Source organism: Saccostrea echinata, unplaced genomic scaffold (assembly GCF_033153115.1).
Source record: "Saccostrea echinata isolate AGI-Se365-2 ecotype Australia unplaced genomic scaffold, CSIRO_AGI_Sech_v1 ptg000017l, whole genome shotgun sequence".
NCBI lineage: Eukaryota > Metazoa > Mollusca > Bivalvia > Ostreida > Ostreidae > Saccostrea > Saccostrea echinata.
In genome coordinates, this window is record NW_026889766.1 from 3,658,831 (window position 1) to 3,679,947 (window position 21,117).

Consider the following 21,117-nt stretch of genomic DNA (forward strand, 5'->3'; position numbering starts at 1 on the left):
ATCGTTGTGCACCTGTTCACTAGTCTGAACAAGAAACTCTGGCTTTATATGACCCAATGACAAATAGATAAGACTTCAAATTCCCCTCATGAAAGGAACTAGCAATATAAAATACTTTTATATGAGCAATTAACATATTTTTGCCTTTCTGCCTAAGCTTATTTTAATCACAATTTCTGCCTAACGTTATTATAATAACAATATTATTGTGATATAGGTGAGTTTCGCTGTAACATTTAGACAGGATTCTCAGTACCGGATTATCCTTATGTCATATGTACATATTGTTAATTTTCCCCAATGGCAAATCATCCCTTGGAAAAAAAAACTTGTAAGTTAACCTCTTCCCATTGGGATAAGGTATATTTACCACATAAAAAGCCCTGTAATTCCCACAGTTCAGGGATCGACATTAACGGTTGTCCGATTGCCCGGGACAAGTAAATTCTCAGTTCGGGCAAGTGAAATTGTCGACATACATGTACTTGTCCGATCGGGCAAGTGATTTTTTTCTCATACAATTTATAAATAAAACAATAAATTGAACACTTGATTTCCGCCACGCACCTGACTGACAATGTTTTGCATTCGAAATTCCTTGGTAGCATTTCTGGATTATACCGTTCATTTAAAAATCGAGTTCGTTGTTTTCTTTCGTAGGAAATACACTCTACGCCTAACAAAATTTTGTTAACTTCTTATTAGTAAATTAGATTATTCAAGCACAGAATATAAGTACAGTGTAACACGTTGTATCCTGATCGTAATATGTATGTTTCGTAGCAACTATCTTCCTTAAGCGTTGCTTCACAGTTATCGCTGAAAATCACGAAATACAAAATGATCCTACCGCAAATAATATGATATAATTCTCTCGCCAAAATTATTCTATAAGGCCAAAATAATTTTTTTTTTTTTTTTGGATTTGCCTCCCGCCTCATTGAAATGACCCCTCCTGGAAAAATTTTATTGCCCAAAAATAAGAAGAATACAAATATGATATTTAAAAAGGAAATAGAGGGTTATTACTGCATGGCAGTGTGTGTTAACAGGTTACATTTACAAGTACAGGGGTATACATTTATCATACGTACAAATGCAGGATCAAAATTTATTTCAGGTACCAGGTAGCTGAACTTGCCAAATTGACAATAGTGTATTTCGTCACATTTTTTCTTTTCATAACGTTTGCAGTAATTAATAATTTTCATCTTAAGTTCCATCCTAATTTTGGGCAACCAAGTTTTGCATTCGGACAAGTCAAAGTTTGAGATCACTTGCCCGAAGGGCAAGTGAATCTGAAAGTTAATGTCTATCCCTGCCACTACACCATGATCGGTTTGGATTTGACTGTAATTTTAGGGTTATCGCAGATTCTTCAAAACCCACAATGTCGTTTTAATAAGGCTACCAATTATTGCACTCTGAAGTATTTTGTGTTTTATTTAGTCATAAACAGTAAAAAAAAAAAAAAAAACTTCAGGGGTAGGGGATGGGGGTCTATGCATTGGGAAAATATTTAGTATATAAAGATTCCCTTTGATAACATTTTGTACATTTCACACACATATGTTTCTCATCTCCTTCTAAAATAAAATTCTCGAATCGTACATCAAATTTCTCTGCCCATCATACAAGGTTTGTATTTTGACAATCTCTTTGGAAACGAGAGAAATGTCGTAAAATCTGTACTCCTTTGATAGCCTTGATTCTAATCATTATTTCGTGTAAAAAGGTTCAGAAGCAAAACCTTCTGAGAAAACTGTAGCATTACTAATTTGTAATTTTATAATTAGAGGTCCATGAAAGCACGAGTCTCGACGTCCAGCCGAGTGTCATATATTTCCCATGACAACCGAAACTGGAACATTGGACTCGTGACAATTATTTCAAGGTTTGTTAAAGACCATATACATATATTTTGGGGGTTGACCTACTTTTGAAAAAAAAAAAATATTAATTTTGGCCATACCTTTTGAATAGTTGGTGCTAGGGCTCTCAATATTTCACATGTGTATCCCAACAATTTAGACACTTTAAACTTTACCCTTGCGTTTTAAACTTTTGAAAAACTTTAATTTTTGCCATATATCTTTTAAACGGTTGGTGCTATAGCTTTCATCTTTCGAATATGTATTTCGTGTGAAAAGACATTCCTTTGGATACAGGCAGTTCTGATCTTTTATCATAGACCTTGGAGTTTGACCTTCTTTTGAAAAACTTACACCTTGGCCATAACTTTTTAATGATCGGCGCTATGGCCTCCATATCTCACATGTGTGTTTCTTGTTTCAAGTCCTTCCCTTGGGCAGCATTAATATTGAACCTTTGACCTTAACCTTGGAGTTTGACTAACTTTTGAAAACCTTTAACTTTGGTCATAACTATTGAACGGCTATTGCCAGGGTTTTTATATTTTCCAGATGATCGAATTCCTTCTGACAAGATCTTTTTTGAGGTCTTGACCTTTACCTTAGAGTTTGACTAGCATTTGAGAGATTTTAACCTTCGCCACAGGCTGCCATAAGGGGGCATCAGTGTTTCACAAACACATCTTCTTTTTGAATTTATCATTGGGGATAGTTGTATGAAGTTAGGATACAAACGCACAAACATATATGTATCTTGTAAATTCTTTCAAAATTGGATTAATGCGCTCAATAATTAAGAAATGAAGATATCATTTATAATTTGAGACCTTTAATTGAATAGTTGCGTGTACCAGATGAACCAACGACATCTTCAGTTATTAATATGGCTCCATAGAACATATCTCAATTTTGGTCGAGAGCTACTGTTCCTAAAAGATTTTGAAAATTTTTGAAGGCTGCGTTGAATTTTATGGTTTAACCCTTTCGACGCCAAAGCGACATAAATGTCGTTTACTGTGTCAACGCCAACCGACAAAAATGTCGCTTTTCAATAAATGTTTTACTTTTTCTTTTATTAACCATTTTTCTTACGTGTAATTAAAAACTAATAGAATCATTCATTACTACGAGTGTGGGATAGTGAAATTCCACCAAGGGGACAAGATTCACGGTCCAGGACGAGGCTTTGCCGAGTCCTAGACTGTGAATCTTGGCCCCGAGGTGGAATTTCACTATTCCCACACGAGTATGTAATGAATGATTATTTTTCTCGCATTATTTTATCCAAAATAACGGCCTGTCAATGACGTCGCCATGATAGGGCTAAAAATATATTCTTTTAATTTTCCATCTAATTAAAAATCTAAATACACCATCGGAGAGAGCGTACCTGAAAATGGTCTACACATAGTGTAAACCGATAAAATGAATTTCAGTCCTTGTAAATTAATTAGATAGATAAAAACTGGGAATAAAAAGACTTATCTATCCAATAGCGTACACATTCATTCAAGAAGAATCCTTCCGCGATCTAAAAATAGTGCCATTTAAAGAGTGAAAATACGACAATATTTTGAATGAAAATAAGTTTATCTTAATAAGTTTAATGACAACATTTTAAGTATATGTAATATTTTTTAACATTGTATTACAATTTCTTTATATAAAGACGGAATGTTTACGTTATCGTTCGCGGCGTAGTAATACACAGTGTAAGACAGAAAAATCTCACACTGCTGTCTCACACCGGACAAGTCAATCTTACACTGGAGATTATGCGAGAAAGTTATATCTATATTTTAACACAAGTATAGGACTTTATTTTTGTATATGTACTGGTCTTAATATGACGTCATATTTTCTTACGTTGACGTTGAATTATGACGTCAGTTTAGGAGTGAGTACGCTAGCGTTGTAATAAACATAGTAAAGTATGGCGCACCATTCCGACATAACTTCTGACCTAGATTCGGACATAAATGCTGATGAAGATAATGAAGAATTTACTACATTTCGAGGTCCGTGGTTTAATGTAGTGGATCCTAACTCTTTTATCATGCCTGACCCTGATTTCAGGGAGGAAACAGGACCCGTCAGTTTTTGTCCTGGGATGTCAGCTTTGGAGTATTTCACAAAATTTCTCCAGTATGAACAACACGACATAGTAGATATTCTTGTGAGGGAGACTAATCGATAAGCAGATCAGGAGATATCAAGGAGAAGAAGCCCCCCCCCCCCCATGATTTTAGGTCTGCATTCCAGGTTCCGTGATTGGTGTCCTGTAACTTGAGAAGAGATGTTGGCTTTTTTTGGGCATCGTTTTGAGCATGGGAGTAGTGAAAAAACCAACTTATGAATCCTACTGGGAAAGTAACACACGTGCGTGGTCAATGGAAACTCCTAATTTTTCCAAAAATAGGGCTAGAAATCGTTTTCAAGCCATACTGCAGTTTCTTCATTGCAATGACAATGCTATTGCAGCAGAACCTGGTGATATTGGTTATGACCCTCTACACAAAATTTCACCAATTATAGAAATTTTGAACGAAACCTTCAGCCGAAATTACAATATGTTTTCATTATACTACATGTACATGTACATGTATATATAGCATAAATCTTTTTTTATCACGAGGAGAATAAGCAAATTGAAGTTATAAATTAATGTGAACAGAATTTTCTTACATATATCTCTGTATCCAGCCTCTTTCTGCTGTGTTGCTATTATTATTATAATTTTCTATCTGTAGGTTTTTCACTAAATATTATTGAACCAGTTTCAGACAAAACTGGCATTTTCACGAGTATCTTACTTGTGGTTTTGTACATCTTCCATTTGTGCCTCTGGTAGAAATGATTAAAATTCTAACATATTATGATATTTCAATATTATTTAAATGTGAAATAATTGTATATGCTTCCTGGGGGCCCTTGATTGGTGAATAAACATAAACATATATAAAAATTTGAACGACAATTTTTTTATGTTGAACAGTCATGTGATTGTCTTGAATCAAAATGACTTTTTCAGTTATCCCCCACTTTTATGTCAGAGGTTTTTTTTATTATTATTATTATTATTTTCTTTTAGAGAATTCAGTAAAACTTACAAATGAGAGCTTCCTGTTGACACTTGTATTTTATCCTGTTAGGATTTTCATTTTTTTTTTCAAATAAAGGCTTAACCGGGATGTTTGCGTAGATGAAAGAATTGTAGGGTTTAAAGGAAGGCATCAACTCAAGCAGTACATCTCAAATAAGAAAGCACACAGATGGGGGATCAAACTTTGGGTGCTATCAGACTCCACTTCTGGATACACTCATCACCTAAACATTTACAAAGGCAGGAGAAATGAGCGACGTAGTCCGAACGGACAAGTAAGTGCTTTTGACAGAATAATAATAGTTGTAACTGTTACGAAAGTATTTGACACGATATTTCATTTATATTTCTAATGCAGTGATCCTACAAGTATTACCGGCTGTTTGTTTGTTGAGTCGCGTGCTGATCTTGTGCGGGTGGTCCTGCTTTTCTGTAATTTTTTTCAAAACCCAAGCAGCATGCTTTTCCGTGAGTACTTTAGTAGGCTTGTCTGCGAGAACTTGAAAGTGCTTTTCCGCCAATCGATTTACATAGGCTTATGAAGATTTGAAATTTTCCTCGATTAAAAAATAACGACAGGTAGAAATACTCTGTTCCGCGTCTTTTTTATTCTTTGTATATTTTGCTATACTGGGATTTTATTTCGAGGAATCAAACAAACAGCAGCAAATTTTTATTTGTCAATTTGTTCAATACTTGGAATACATTAGGATTAAAAAATTAACTCAAAGAATTTTTAGGCAGACCGCATTTTTACAAGTTAGAGAGTATATTAATTACATTCAGACACGTAGCATTTTTTTTTTACCAAAAAGGGTGAGTGCAGCCAGCCAGAGAACCATTTACAAGCAAAAGGAAGGTGTCTTGAAGAATTTACACCCCCCCCCCCCAAAAAAAAAAAGAACACTAAGTGAAAATCACCCAAACTCTTATATGTTGTAGGGCTATCAGGCAGTAATAGACTTGATGGAACATTTCTATAAAGAGCATCATGTCACTTTCGACAGTTTTTTCACCAGCCCCAAACTGGTATATGATCTCTTGGACAAGCAAACTCACAGCACAGGAATAGTGATCAAATCTCGAAAGGATATGCCTTCCAGTTTTAAGAACGCAATAATGCAGAAAGGAGATGTTAAGGTTAAAACACGTGCTGGAGTAATGGCTGTTCAGTGGGCAGACAGGAGAGTTGTATCTTTGTTGACCACTACTGGTTCCGCGAGGTAACTAAATCTAATGTATCTGATGAGACTGTAGCTCTGTTGGTTGTATTGAAATTAAATACTGATGAAAATTTTCTCCTAGGTTTGTAATAGTTTTTACATTACTTTTACCTCTTAAAATTCAGAATCTTTATATATATTCAAATGTTATTGAAATCAAACGAAAACTATGGCTAGTTGCATTTTGAAAGAATTTTACACCTTGTTATGTTTATCATGTAATCGCTTCTCATCAAAAATTGACACATGTAATTCACTTGTTTATAAAAGTAGTTACATGTAGTACACTTTTATTCTAAGTTTATTAATATATTTAAAAAGATGTCAAAACTGAAGGAGGAGTAAAATTTAAAAGTGTTACATATTTATAGGCAGATACAAACAACAAATGGAAAGGGTCTTGAAGTTTCTATCCCTGCCATTATAGACACCTACAATCTTACGATGGGAGGGGTCGATCTCGGAGATCAACTAATTCTCCAATTTGAGCCACAGTTCAAGAGTTTAAAGATGTGGAGAAAACTCCTATTTCACTCTCTTGTAACCGCAGCAGGTATATGTTTTGACTTGCACTTCCATGCATACAAAACATATTTTATTAAAGCTGTTCAGAATGTAAATTGTTGTAGAATATTTTTATGATGTCGAAATTATTTTATCTTAAATATCCTTGTAGTAAATGCCTATATTTGCTATCGAGATTCCTTCATTGTACAACACAAAATGGACCATCTGAAGTTTCACCAGCAGCTTTGCCAAGAACTTATTGGGGGTTTTCGACAGAGTAGCAGGAACAGACAGCTGCGTATAATACCAGTCCAGCACAGAACCTTGGCAAGATTGTCTGAGAGGCACTTTCCGTCCAAAATACCAGATGGTAAGCGTACGAGATGTGCTGTTTGTGCGGGAAATGGAGACGGATTCAGGAAAACAAGAATTCAGTGGTGGTGTGAGGACTACAGGGTCGGACTCTGCGTAGAAGGATGCTTTAGGAAATTTCACACGAGGATCAAGTTTGAGGAGTAATTGGAACACAGATATAACAAACTATTACTCTACTCAAAATAAAACTGCCTTGTGTTTAATCTAAGTGTGGTGTGTGTGTGCGAGAGAGAGCGAAAATTATTTATTACCTATATTTATATTCTTATTACGGATGAAATAAACCTACTTATAGCAGGGCTGGCGTCTGTCATAAAGCTGTCCTAACTGAAATGTTACTTAAATGAATGAAATTTGGAGCTACATTTTCTTATGTTCTTCAAAAATAGACAGTATTATAGCAATTCACCTGAACACATTGAGTAAATTTGCTGACTGTGGCTAAATCAAATATATTAGTTAAGTTAATTATTAAACAATCTCTGTCAATCAGAAGTTAACCATTTATTTAGTTTACAGAGAGGATATCTGTTATGTTCGGTAAATATCAGTTCGTCATATTTTATAAATGTTTTTTTTACAACTTAAACACTAGATATATTGTAATCGTTTATCTTTAAAAATCAATCAAATGATCAATTAATTACTTAATTCAAATTTATTACAAATATGTGTAATATACATTTATAGCATTTATCAGAATATCAATATATTATTTGAAAAATATTAAAACAGTTTCTAAAGACTTTCATTGTGTATGCTAGCTACAGGAATACATGGGCGGACCCGGGGGATGGCAGCTTAGCCCCCCCCTTTTCAAAGATAGCCATAATATAGGCATTGAACATTGGGGCGTGGATTTAGCCCCCCCCCCCCCCCCCACACACACACATTTAACAGGAACGTTTCAGTGTAGTAAAAGATCGAAGGCTAAGTGGTACTGTTTGAAAAAAAAAAATTGGTACTGAAGTTCGATCCTAATCACCCCCCCCCCCCCTTAATAGGATTTTTGGGTTTGAACAATGGACAATTTTCCAATTTATTTATTTTCTTTATTTATTTATTTATTTATTTTTTTTTTTTTTTCCTGGTCAAGTTTATTTTCAGATTTAAAATTTCTTTCTCTTTCAATTAGCCCCTCCCCCCCCCCCTTTCAATTTGCTTCCGACGCCAAATATTTGATAAATTTACTTTACGCCGATTAAAAAATTATTAGAATGAATATAACATAACTATATAATATGCATTTTTGCATTTTCCACGAAAACTATGAACATCCTATTACCTTGGTTATACAGGTGCTCGTTTCATGATCAATTTGACGTTTTGTTTTTTTTTTTTCTGAAGCAATTACTTTACGTCTAGATTGACGTCATAGTATGGCATTCATGACGTTACAGACGTAACCGTATTCGGCGTCGAAAACCACGGCCATAATGTGCAATCCTCTCCCATTCTGGCCGTGGTTGAATGAGAAGAGAATATTTCGTAGCTCATTAAAATATTGACCAATGCGAGTAAAGCATAGTCGGATAATGAACTTTGACGCGACCTTTCAATACCCAATAGAAGTATACGAAATATTTCTTGTGTACTGTTGATGCCGATTGTTGATTTCAATTGCGATGGAAACAATATTGCCATTGGCTGAACATGACGTCACAATACACAGGCGTAAATATTCAAGATCACGACACTATGTGATCAAGCAGCCAAGGGTAGGAGAGAGCTATATGCGGACTCCGGACCGTGGCTTGAGACGAAGTCTACTTCAGGCTCGAAGGAGGCAGAAACCATGAAATCGGAAACTTTTTTTCCATATAGATATATACCGTCACGGTAGCTCAGTCGGTAGAGCGATCGCTCCGTGATCGGGAGGTCGTGAGTTCGAATCTCGGCCGCGACTGACCTGAGTCGATAAAAAATGGGTAGCAACTGTTCCTTCGCCATGCGCTCAGCACTTTGAAGTGAAAGTTGCGTGTCCTTCGGATGAGACCTTAAAAACCGAGGTCCCGTGACACGGCAGGTTTTGGCACGATAAAGATCCCTCACTGCTCAATGGCCCTGAGTGCCGTATAAAGGTCAAAATTTGAAGCCCTTCACCGGTATATGGTGGTCTCCATATGAGTGAAAAATTCTCGAATTGGATGTAAAACAACATACAATTATATTGATTCAATCAATCAATCCATCCATTTAAACATTGATGTTTTTAATTAAAATTTATCCAAATTCACCAAAACTGGTCCAGCCATTAGCCATTATGTCACAGGACAGAAGATTTTGGATAAAATCACTCAGATATAATTGCCTTAGTAACTCGGGTGATCTAGTAAAGAAAAAATACTAGTATCTTGAATTTTTTTTTTAAATATTTACATTTATATGTATCTTAATGTTTTCAAAACTTGTACAAAGCTCTATGGTTATCAAATCAAAACTGTATGTTTTTGTAGTACTACAAAATGAAAAAGTTACAGAACTTTGTTATGGAGGAGAATATTTTCACAAAAGTTGCTTCCACACAAATTAAAGGTGAAGCATAGTCTACACTTAAATTTCACATTCATAGTACACTTTGTACATTTTTTTTCATTAACAGTGGTGTAAATTATGCATGGCTTTTAACTAGAGCAAAGTCAAAATCAGAAATGATGCATTTTAGTTCTAAAAAACTTATATGTCTGTGGAATTTATATCATAATGATTTAAAAACCTCATGAAAACAAAAACTTTCATACAACAATCAAAATAAAATGAACAATTACGTCTACACAGTGAGTATACATGCATTAATAAGCACTTTAAAAAGATTTTTTGATCACTTGTAACTTCAGTAAAAGATAGATTAAGAATATTTTAGAACTTTTCATCATCATGATCCTACTAAATCTCATTTAAGCATCTAAATGTTGTCCTTATTCATAATACATAACAGACACATGTACATGTCTTGAATACACTTACAGATGTTCAATGTAGACCAAACAGTGAAAATTTAGATCCTTAAAACATCATGTCAATAATTATGATAACAATGTGGACATATATAATCAACATTTGCTGCCTTCTTACATCCACATCCACATTCTGATTCTCAAATATCATACAAAACAGAAAATAGCATGTCCTTGACACCCTCTACTTTCACTTTCTACCCTTCCTGTTGAGTCCTTGACACCCTCTACTTTCATTTCTATCCTTCCTGTTGAACAAAAGGATTGGCAATGGCCTCCATTCCATCTGCAGGACAGATGAGTACAACTGAGGTCCCTCTACAAACCACTAATCCTAGAGATCTCGTGTCATCTGTAAGCTTGTATGGATCATCCGGATCTGAAAATGGAAAGATACATTTTTGATATCATGAGACTTGCAACATTATATAAATAGTGCACGTTTTTGAGGGTAACAGTTGAAATTGACACCCCAAGGAAAACCATTGTCAACCGACGCGTCAGCGGAGGTTGACAATGGTTTTCCGAGGGGTGTCAATTTCAACTGTTACCCTCAAAAACGTGCACTATTTATTTTATTATACTGAATGTCTTATTGATTTCGGGTGTCGTAAGAAAAAATTCGGAGATAGTCGTTAAGTTCACGCTTAGAAAGCTTTCAAACTCCCCGCTTCTATTTTTCTCAATAAGAAAGCTTCGGAAAAGATTTACCAACCTCTTTATTGTTTGTTTGCTACTCAAAAAGTCCTTTATTATCTAAAGTTTGCACTCGCAAGGATGTTTCGTCTGTCGTTTGTTATTTTCAAGTAAGCTACATCGGACGTAAGCTTTTATTGACGTCGTTTATTCGACTTCTTTCAAACGCACAACCGACGTTTTGAGAATTCTACGGTGAACCGTACGCGCATGATTTGAACGCATGTGATATTTTCGTAATGTTACCCGTTGTCAAGTGTGTTGCTAACGCTGAGGGTAACATTACGGATTGTTAAATGCGTCTAAACCAATCAGATTTTAGTATTTAACATGAAAGTATAATAATAAGAAATAAAACATGGATAACTGACATATTGAGTGCATATTGACCTAAAACGGGGACAAAGGGACAGTCTCCCATGAAAATTTGTTCCACTCAATTTTTTTTACTGCAAGAGTGTAAATTAAAAATTAAAGCCCCAAAAAGTTAATGGTGTTGCAAGGGAGTAGGATTAAAAAACAAGTTTTCTCATCTTCCTCTCTGCATAATCTTACTAGCACTAGGCTATGCTATATGTAGCTTTATATGTCAACTTTCATGATGAGTTTAAAAAGAAAATTGAATTGAATGGTAAACTATCTTGTATTTCTTACCTATACATTAATTTTTCAGTCTTTTGATGCTTAATTTCCTTACATTTTACCTTCTTATGCATCTAAAACCATTACTTTGTCTCTTTCATTCTACTTTCTTTTTCTAGATGATTTTATTTTCTTTAAATATGAGCTGTATTGACCTAAATGTATTTTGGTTTCAAATATTTATATTGTACTAAAATTAAAATTTAATGTTGAATGGCAGATTGTATTTACATGTTCTTGCCCGTACACTGAAATGTAATGAAAGTAACTCATTCCTGCAAAAATTGAAAATACAAACATAAATTTACCACAAGCACCTACTCAGCTTAGCTTTACTTACTATGAACAAGAAATAATTATTGTATTTCAGGATTATTTTAACCCAATGTCACTGGAAAACAAACTCTTTTTGTGTGCAAGAAATATCTGCAAGTTTCCCGATCTTCTTTTTCCTAATGTCTAAATGAATATTTCTCAACACAAACTATTTATTTTACTGTGTATTTATGTAGAATATTTCAAAATTAGTCTTGACTGATTTCAAATTGACTAATAGTGAATATGAGTTGTCACAAATAATAGTTGGTTTACAGTACTTTTACCCTATCTTTCATGCAAACAATTTGGTCATTGCTTAAGCCCTGACTCAGTTGTGTTAAAAGAAAGATAACTCTTTCTCGCATAATCACCGGTGTGAGATTGACTTGTCCGGTGTGAGACAGCAGTGTGAGATTTTTCTGTCTTACACTGTGTATTACTACGCCGCGAACGATAACGTAAACATTCCGTCTTTATGTAAAGAAATTGTAACAATGTTAAAAAATATTACATATACTTAAAATGTTGTCATTTGACTTATTAAGATAAACTTATTTTCATTCAAAATATTGTCGTATTTTCACTTTTTAAATGGCACTATTTTTAGATCGCGGAAGGGTCTTCTTGAATGAATGTGTACGCTTTCGGATAGATAAGTTTTTTTATTCCCAGTTTTTATCTATCTAATTAATTTACATGGACTGAAATTCATTTTATCAGTTTACACTGCGTGTAAACCATTTTCAGGTACGCTCTCTCTGATGGTGTATTTAGATTTTTAATTAGATGGAAAATTAAAAGAATATATTTTTAGCCCTATCATAGCGACGTCATTGACAGGCCGTTATTTTGGATAAAATAATGCGAGAAAAATAATCATTCATTACATACTCGTGTGGGAATAGTGAAATTCCACCTCGGGGCCAAGATTCACGGTCTAGGACTCGGCAAAGCCTCGTCCTAGACCGTGAATCTTGTCCCCTTGGTGGAATTTCACTATCCCACACTCGTTGTAATGAATGATTCTATTAGTCTCTGTTTCACCTGCTAACAGTGAGAAGGGGGGGGGGGGGCTTAAAATATGTAGGCAAAATATTTTTTAGTTTTGTTTTACATTTTTTTTTAAAATACACTGTAGGCATTTTGTCACAACAAATTGGATATACACATACTGCTGAATTAACATATCTTTGATTTGGTATTTCTTCAGTGTTAATGCTCAGTTTAAAAATGCATAGATCCTTAAAAAGTACTTGTCTCAAATAAGATATCTAACTTTTCTCCTTGTTCAAGCTGAATTGTACACATTTTGGTCTCTAATTTTATGACACACTAAATACTAAGCAGGGTTGGGGTCAATTACTTTGAAATGTAATTAAATACTTTCAAATACATTGATAATTTTGTCAATTACTTGCAATTACAATTACATTGATTTTAACAAATGTAATTAATTACTCTCAATTACTTTGAAGAATGTAATTAAATACATATCAATTACTTTAGGTTTATTTCCAAAAATTTTGAAGAACAAATACATGAATATTTTGAAGCAGCAATATTATTAAATTTGACCTTACTTATTGCCCTGGTCACGTTTATGCTGTACGTATAAACATTATAAGGCATTTAGTTATTGAATAAACACAAACTCATGCCAACCAGTACTGGTATGCATCATGATAAAACATATTTTTAATATGTAACTTGAAAAATAAAGTATTTGAACTGTAATTGAAATGTAATAGAAAAATACATGACATTTTTTACATGACATATTTAAATACATTCAATTACTTGTAATTGAAAACAAACTCAATCACAAATACTTTCAATTACTTTGAAAAAATGTATTTAAATACAGTATATTAAAATTACTTATTTCAATTACCCCAACCCTGATACTAAGGAAAACAACAGCTGACGGATTACCTCTGAGGTATTCTGTTGTGTCGTCCAGTACCAGGTTTAACAGGGGGTCGTAACCCTTCAACACACCTGCAGCTGTAGAAGAAAAAAATCAGTTTAACAAGAGCATCCATTCATAAAGTTTAAAAGGAAAATAAGATTTTGAGATTCAACAAAATTTTCATTTGTTGAGGTTTAAATATGAAAATTATATGGGCATATGAGGCTCGACATTAACATTTGTCTGCTTGTCCTGTACTGGTGAAAAAATTTCATGGACAATTGAACATTGCTGGGCACTTCTCCGATTTAACAAGTGATTTTTCTGTGTAGATTTTTTTTCCTGAAGATGAAAAATAACATGTTCAACTTTTTATTAGAAGTTCATGCAGTTGTGTAAACAGTTAAGTGTGATCCTGATCATAAAAATGAAAGAATGAGTGCACTTTAGTACGTCATTTGGAACCTTTTCGGCTACCCATTTTAAGCTTTACATTACAATATATCACTTAATTAATCTATGATTATTGTGCAAGCATATTCTTTTGATATTTATTCCTTGAATTTTTTTGTCATACATATTTCTATAATTACAGACAATGTCATTGAAAAGAACATATACAAACCTTAAATTCCGGAAATTTGAACGGGACCACTTACGAATTTAAGGTATCCGCAAATAGGCGGAGTCATTTAAATCGCATGGATGTGGAATGTAAACATTAGCACATATATGAATTTTTTTCGCACTGCGAATTTAAATGGAGAAGAGAGAGATTGTGTAGTTTTATGGTGCACAAATAATAAATGATTCTAGTGTTTATGGATTGGGAAGATGTCTCGCCCTGCAGACCATTATACAGAGGCGACATGAGCCTGTACATGTACTTACTTATCACACTGTCAATACCAGAATTCTTTCAAAACACCCGTAATGAAAAATACAAAGTAAAATAAGAGACATATAATCTTCAAACCCTATTAAAATTTGCGCAAAAATCTTCCATAGTTTGAAGTTGGAAGTACGATAGATACTGTCACAATAGAAACTTTCAATAACAAACACAATGAAATGCTCAATGAAAGCCTTAGCGTATCGAACAGTGGAATGTCACGTGAGTAAAGTGATTATAATATCAATCGTTGACACTCAGTGAACTGTTAATTTAGTGGCTAATTCGACCGTAGTTTGGAGACTTTTTCAAAAAATTAGATATGAGCCGCAATTTGTCCAACATTGTCCTTTGGATATGTTGAAGTTTAAATCAAAATACACATTCTGTGCAAATGAGACCAATGGACAAGTTGCGGCTCGATGTAAACAATGTCGTTGAAAACTGGTATGCATATGAATAACAATAGAAATGTGACAAAACTGTTAGACCCCCGTCTCAAAAGCTAGTGTCGCTCGGCATTATTTAATACTTTCATGTAGTATAATATACCAAAACCTGCTCTTAAGACATTGTTTAATACCTATAAAACATAAAGTTTATGAACTTTGGAATTTTATTTTGCGCAAAACACCGGGACCCAGCTCTCATAGCTTAAGTGCACTCATCCTTTGATTTCGATCGTCAAACTCAATCAAGATTAAAGTTCACTGTGGAGGTTTACTTTCAATCTTGAACTTAGATCTAACCAAGTTTGCATTTTCAGTATCGGGTAAGAAAGCTGAAATAAACAAAGACAATGGTAATAAAAAGAGAAGAAAAAAGGCAAATTAACGTTTCATGTTGGACTTATTTCTTTCTGTTATTATTTTTATATCATCTTATTAATCAAACACATCCATTATCCTTGAAAGAACTCGAGCAGTTATATGTAAAGAGAACAAGAAGAAGGTAGGGGTGTAGAGCCCACAATACATGGGGTTTCATACCTTCTCGGCCACCACTGAATTTGACCCGAATAGTTTTGTCTAGATATTTTGCAAGATCCAAAATTGTCTCTTTCTTCTTCTTTTCTTTATCTTTATCCCCTGATTGCTGAAAAAGAAAGGAAAGACTGATTCTCAATTAAAGGAAATAACAGGGTTTGACATTAACTTTTATGAGTACTAGACCAGTCTGGCTACTTCCCATAATTTTTACTAGCCCTGACCATAAAATCACTAGCCCTGACCAAAATTGAAAATGTTCTTTATATAACTTGCTATTATAATGAAAAAAAGTTTTGAACCATACTACAGTGTATCTCTCGCACATTTTCAGGTATACATTTTGACAGACTGTTCCATAGGTAGCAGCGCAATGAGTCAATGAGAGAATATTATAAGCTTTAAAGAACATTAATTAAAGGAACTTAAATAAAATCATTACCATAAATATACATGTAAACAGATTAAAAACTATATTATTGGATGACTATTCATACCAAATGATACTGAATGAAGCTAGTTTCGATCACGACTTGTCTATTACAGACCGGCTCAAAAATAGCGGTTTTGTCATGCAGGGAAGTTTTCTTTTTCAGAGCAATGTCTGTGTTTGCAATCGGAAAATTAAGAAAATTTCTTTTAAAAGTTTTTAGAGCATTTATTTGAAAGACTGAGATGAGGGTTAACATTTATTTCATCCACACGACCATTCGATCTAGTTCACGAACATTTAACACAACCGGACCACACATTTACTAGACTGTGTCAGTCGGACGTGCCTTAGTGTCAAACCTTGAAGAATTATGCTTTTAAAACATTTCTCAAGATTAACAATGACACTGGTACTCTCTTTATTCAAGAGCAAATTCTATCTATATTATTCTCCTTGACCTTATTTAGAAAAGTTCTGATCTTTGGAAAATCTTCAGAATGAAGAAAGGATGTATTTATAAATCCGACAATAGTGCAATATGACAATAATTATGTGTACTGCTCACTAACAAGTCATTCTCAAGCATACATATCATATGGTAATAAATAGGCCTGAGTATCGCAAGCTACCTAACGATATGATACATATCACAATACCATCATGCGATATAACATGTATCATGATACAGCTGTCAACAATTGAATTAACCATTATCTTAATATATTATTCTTTGCTAACCTCCACAGTTATAGAAAATATAAAAAGAATATCTTGAGACCCTGACCAAAGTTAATAAAAGGTAGATTTATAATCTTGACATTGTATTCTTTCTTTGCTACTTTTTTTTCAGCCATTTTAAAAATTAAAATTTGTTACGTTGTATGTAGTAGTTTCAAACAAAACAAAGAAAAGTATCTTGTACTGTATCACGATACATACATGGCGATACAATACGCATATCGTGAGCGCTTGTGATCAATACAATCCATGTTTTGCTGTATCGTTACACCTCTGGTAATAAAGCAAAATAATATTTGAAATTTAGGACTGATTCCATGTTAAAACTTTGTAACCACTATATCTAGTAAATAAATGAAGAAGGATAAGAAATGAGGCAAAGTCCACGCACATAGGAAGCATTTTTTTCGGGGGAGAGGGGCACAATCTGACAAATTCTTTACAAGCAAAATTGCAGTCCTCCCATCAACCCCCTTACACACTTTCAGTCTTGTTTATCATTTAACCTGTGATACGAAATGAAAAATATGAAAGTAAGGACTCACTAACAGGTCCTGTACAATCAGTACATTTAGCTACGTAGCTAAAATTACCTACCGTAGCTTTATTTACCTACCTCAGGTAGCTTTATTTAGCTATTTCAAGGCAACTTTTCACAATTTTGCCTTTTATTTTAAAAAGACAAAAAATCGCAAATAAATGACTACCAATATTTATATTAGGGATTATCTAAAGAGTAATCCAAAGCAGAGATAGTTTTAACATTGCTACGTTTGAACACTTTTAAGGAAAAGATGTATTTCCATTGTTTGAGTAACTGTACACTACCTTGTGATGAGGCGTGGATAAGTATGATTGCTTCACATTGTGCTCATGTTAACCAGAACTGGTTTTCTTTGTTATTTCATTCAAGAAGTAACTGTTCAGTCACAAATTAACTGTTGTGTATAGCCCCAAAACTTTTAGAACTTTGATTGAAATTGCGCAGAAAAAGACACATCTCCAAGAGTGATTTTTTCATGAATTGTTTTCAGATGAGTTCAAAGTTGAAAATGATCACTGCATCAACAGTCTAGACGAACTCCAAAAACAGCGTTTCCGGAAGTAAGAAATTGAGACTGAAAAAGACTCCGAAAAAAGAGTCCGCGCATGCGCACACGCACAAAAAATGGCGATTTTTCGGCAAAAATGATGGGTCTACAAAAACTGTCTGTGCAAAGTTTTGGAAAGTATGGCAATTATGCCAGTACTCAGAAATGCTAAATAAAAGACTTTGGAAGAGATCGTATTTGTCAGAATTTTTATTTTATTTGCAAAAAAGGAGATATTTACTTTCAAAGTTGACGTTTGAAGTCAGGTCAATTACAGAGAAAACGATACGTTTGAGAAGTAAAAATGCATAATAAAAGGGATATATATGCAAAATGGGATAATATATATTGTAACTGTTAAAAACTTGACTGAATTTTACACATAAATTAGCATTCCGGTATTTTTATTTGTGTTAGACATCTGATTTGAACGCGTAAGTTCTTACCATCGTTATTTACCGATTTTTTATCACATACGAACAGATATTATTATGAAAACATTTTTAAAACTATTGGTTATCAATATGAAATCTTTAAAAACCACTCTTCTAGAAATTATAAGGTCACAACATGTCTTCTAAAAATGAACCTGTGAATATCTCTGCTCCGTGGTGAAAAATACGCATTTTCTAATTAAAATAAATACAAGTTGAGTGTCTTCAAAAACAAATAAAAGCACCTATATTGTAGGAACAACATAAAAATTAAATCAAGGAGACAATAAATCAAATAAGAAAATAATTCTTACCGGCAGTATTGAATTCAATGTCGTATATCCAATTTACTACTATGCAAGAGTTTGAAGCAATAAATAAGTCAATATCCACAAAATAATTTAATAAATATAATTATCCATTCAACAAAAAATTAAAATAAAGTCACAATGCACTAAATACAGCCATCATGCACCCGTATATTTGGAGAAAGCGAACGACAATCCATCGTTTGTTTACATCGGACGCCATTTTGCCGCAATGCATGATGGAGCCAAAGACTTCGTTTTCGGAGTTCACGCCGTTTTTAGAGTTCGTCTAGACTGATCAAAGTGCAATTTTCTGCACTTTCTGGAAAAATTCTAATTTAAGAAATAAGTTTGATTTAGTAGCTAAATAAAGCTACTTCAGGTAGGTAAATAAAGCTATGTAGGTAATTCAAGCTACGTAGCTAAATCTAGTGATTGTACCAGACTTGACTAATTGCACTGAATGGTACTTTAAGTTTTCAAAAAGCTGGAATGTGACACTTTCGAAAAAATGTTCAATTTGTTGAGCAAAAAATAGAGTGAAAATGAATACTTAACGTACCTGCATTTGCTTTGGGGCTTGTGACATGATGATTTCAGCGACTTTTTTGCTATTGAATTTTATGAAAAACGTCACGGTTAAACGTGCAACCAAACGCTCGCTCAAATCGGAAATAAACTAGAGACGATATTGTTGGAGTTTGTTTGATCAGACTTAAAGTTTCCGGAAAAAACTAACCATTTCAATGAAGATATGCATTGCTTGGTTTATTGATTTCTTTCTCGTATTTAAAAAAAGTTTCTACCAAAACCAACATCTGTTTTTCTATGACTTTGAAGCTTTTTGACAGCGGATAACGTCTTGCTTAAATAATATCTATTGATTCAAGAACACGGTGCTCTAGGCAGTCGGGGGTTCACAAATAAATATTACAACACAGATGTTCTCTCTCCTAGCTATCAATAATGCATAAAAGTTCGATTCTTGTCCAGGTACGAATATATAGCGCCTTGTTCCACGTTTTAATGATGATTTGTCATTATGGAGATTGTTAAGAATCAGTAAGTACATGTACATTTTATAAATTTTCATTTTTTTTTCACATTACCTTTAACTACATGTACTTGCATGTAGCGAACAATTTGTAAACAATTGTGTGGAACATAGATTTCTGCACGGGCTTTAATTTTTTTTCTGTATTATTTTAGATTATCAGTACTATTATTATTTTTTAAATTATTTTTATTTATTTACTTATTTATTTATTTTTTTATGTGACGGAAAGGGGTGCAGTAGAAAAACAATCAGCTAAATCAGCAAAAAATATATAGAAACATGTATCGGCTCAAAATGAGGAAACAAAACTACATGTATGTTGTTGTAGAATTAAGGAATGTATGAATTTGTCACAAATTTCATGATGAAATATGATAAGGCTTCCAGATTTTCAAGGAATATCAAAACCATTAAGAAGTTGAAGATCAAAACACATGTATGACTTCTAAACGTTTAAACAATCAGTGTGACCTCTGTATCATCAAAATATTATAATATATATTATATACTATATTATAGTAAAGTTCTGTTGACAAGGCCTGTCCATAATGAAGCAACCTCTGCCACAAATAGGATTTTATTTGACGCTCCTTCAATACAGCGTTAAGTTTTGGACATGAATGTTAATCCCTTTTGACCTTGACCTCGTTCCAGTGACCTTGAATGCGAGGATCCAGGATTTTTTTCGGGGGGGGGGGGGGGGGGAGAACCCCAGTCAAAAAAATTTCCAACCCAGAAATTTCTCGACAAGCAAAAAAAGAAAAATGTAAAACCCATTCCTAAACGTGATGGGGTCCACCTTTTCTACGGGGGAGGGGGGTCCAAAATCATTTTTTATTTGCTTCAGTGTACTTTTAATAACTCTGCAAATTCCGGGGGGGGGGGGGGGTCCGGACCTCCCAACCCCCAACCCTCCCTATCCCCTCTAAATCCACGCATGCTGTAATAGGATAGTCTTTCTTTTGATTACTTCAATTGTTATGAGCGAGTTTACAATTACTAAATAATGCCTCTTCACATGCCAAGAAATCCCGTCCATTTTTCCACAGCGATGGAGTCAATAAAAGTGTAATTGATGCAAATCACCCATATTCCCCTAACGCTGGCGAGACAATTAACGGCAGCAGATTTGAGGGGGTGGATCCTATGTTTTCCGTTTTCTTAGTCAAAGAAAAATAAACTTCTACCCCAGGAAGTAGCCTCCTATGCCCTGAAAAAAATAGTTCCTGTCAAAAACCTTTATTTATTTACAAAATATGTAAAATGCACTAGACACAGGTCCCAAAATTGTAAAAATAGACTGGAAGGAAATTAAAAAAAAAATTCAAAAGGAAAAAATAATAATTTTATATGTATGGAACTACAACTGAGTTCATTTTCATTGGTCAATTACCGGTATGATACCTTAATAAGGTGCGAGACTTCGATCACAACAACCAGGTTTGTCGTGCCCGATGTTAATTTATACTAGGAAAAAAATATTTTGATATATAAACACTGAAAAATTTGAAAGGCGTCTAATTTTTACTGAACAATTAATTAGTTCACTACAATTTATATCACTTTCTTTTTCTTCT

General features: G+C 33.9%; 1 protein-coding gene across 2 annotated transcripts; it reads right to left on the minus strand.

Moving 5' to 3' along the window:
* Nucleotides 1-9,248: 9,248 nt before the first annotated feature.
* On the minus strand, nucleotides 9,249-19,127 carry LOC133189147 (U6 snRNA-associated Sm-like protein LSm7). Of its 2 annotated transcripts, XM_061324554.1 has the most exons (5): nucleotides 19,046-19,127; nucleotides 15,483-15,588; nucleotides 13,625-13,696; nucleotides 10,273-10,415; nucleotides 9,249-10,230 (listed from the first exon to the last, which is right to left on the minus strand). In XM_061324554.1, the coding sequence occupies exons 1-4, from the start codon at nucleotides 19,070-19,072 to the stop codon at nucleotides 10,276-10,278; spliced, it is 345 nt and encodes a 114-aa protein (XP_061180538.1). In that variant the 5' UTR covers nucleotides 19,073-19,127; the 3' UTR covers nucleotides 9,249-10,230; nucleotides 10,273-10,275. The 2 variants fall into 2 exon arrangements, with proteins under 2 accessions (XP_061180538.1, XP_061180537.1); XM_061324553.1 differs by having other exon boundaries at nucleotides 9,249-10,415.
* Between the last annotated feature and the right edge of the window lie 1,990 nt (nucleotides 19,128-21,117).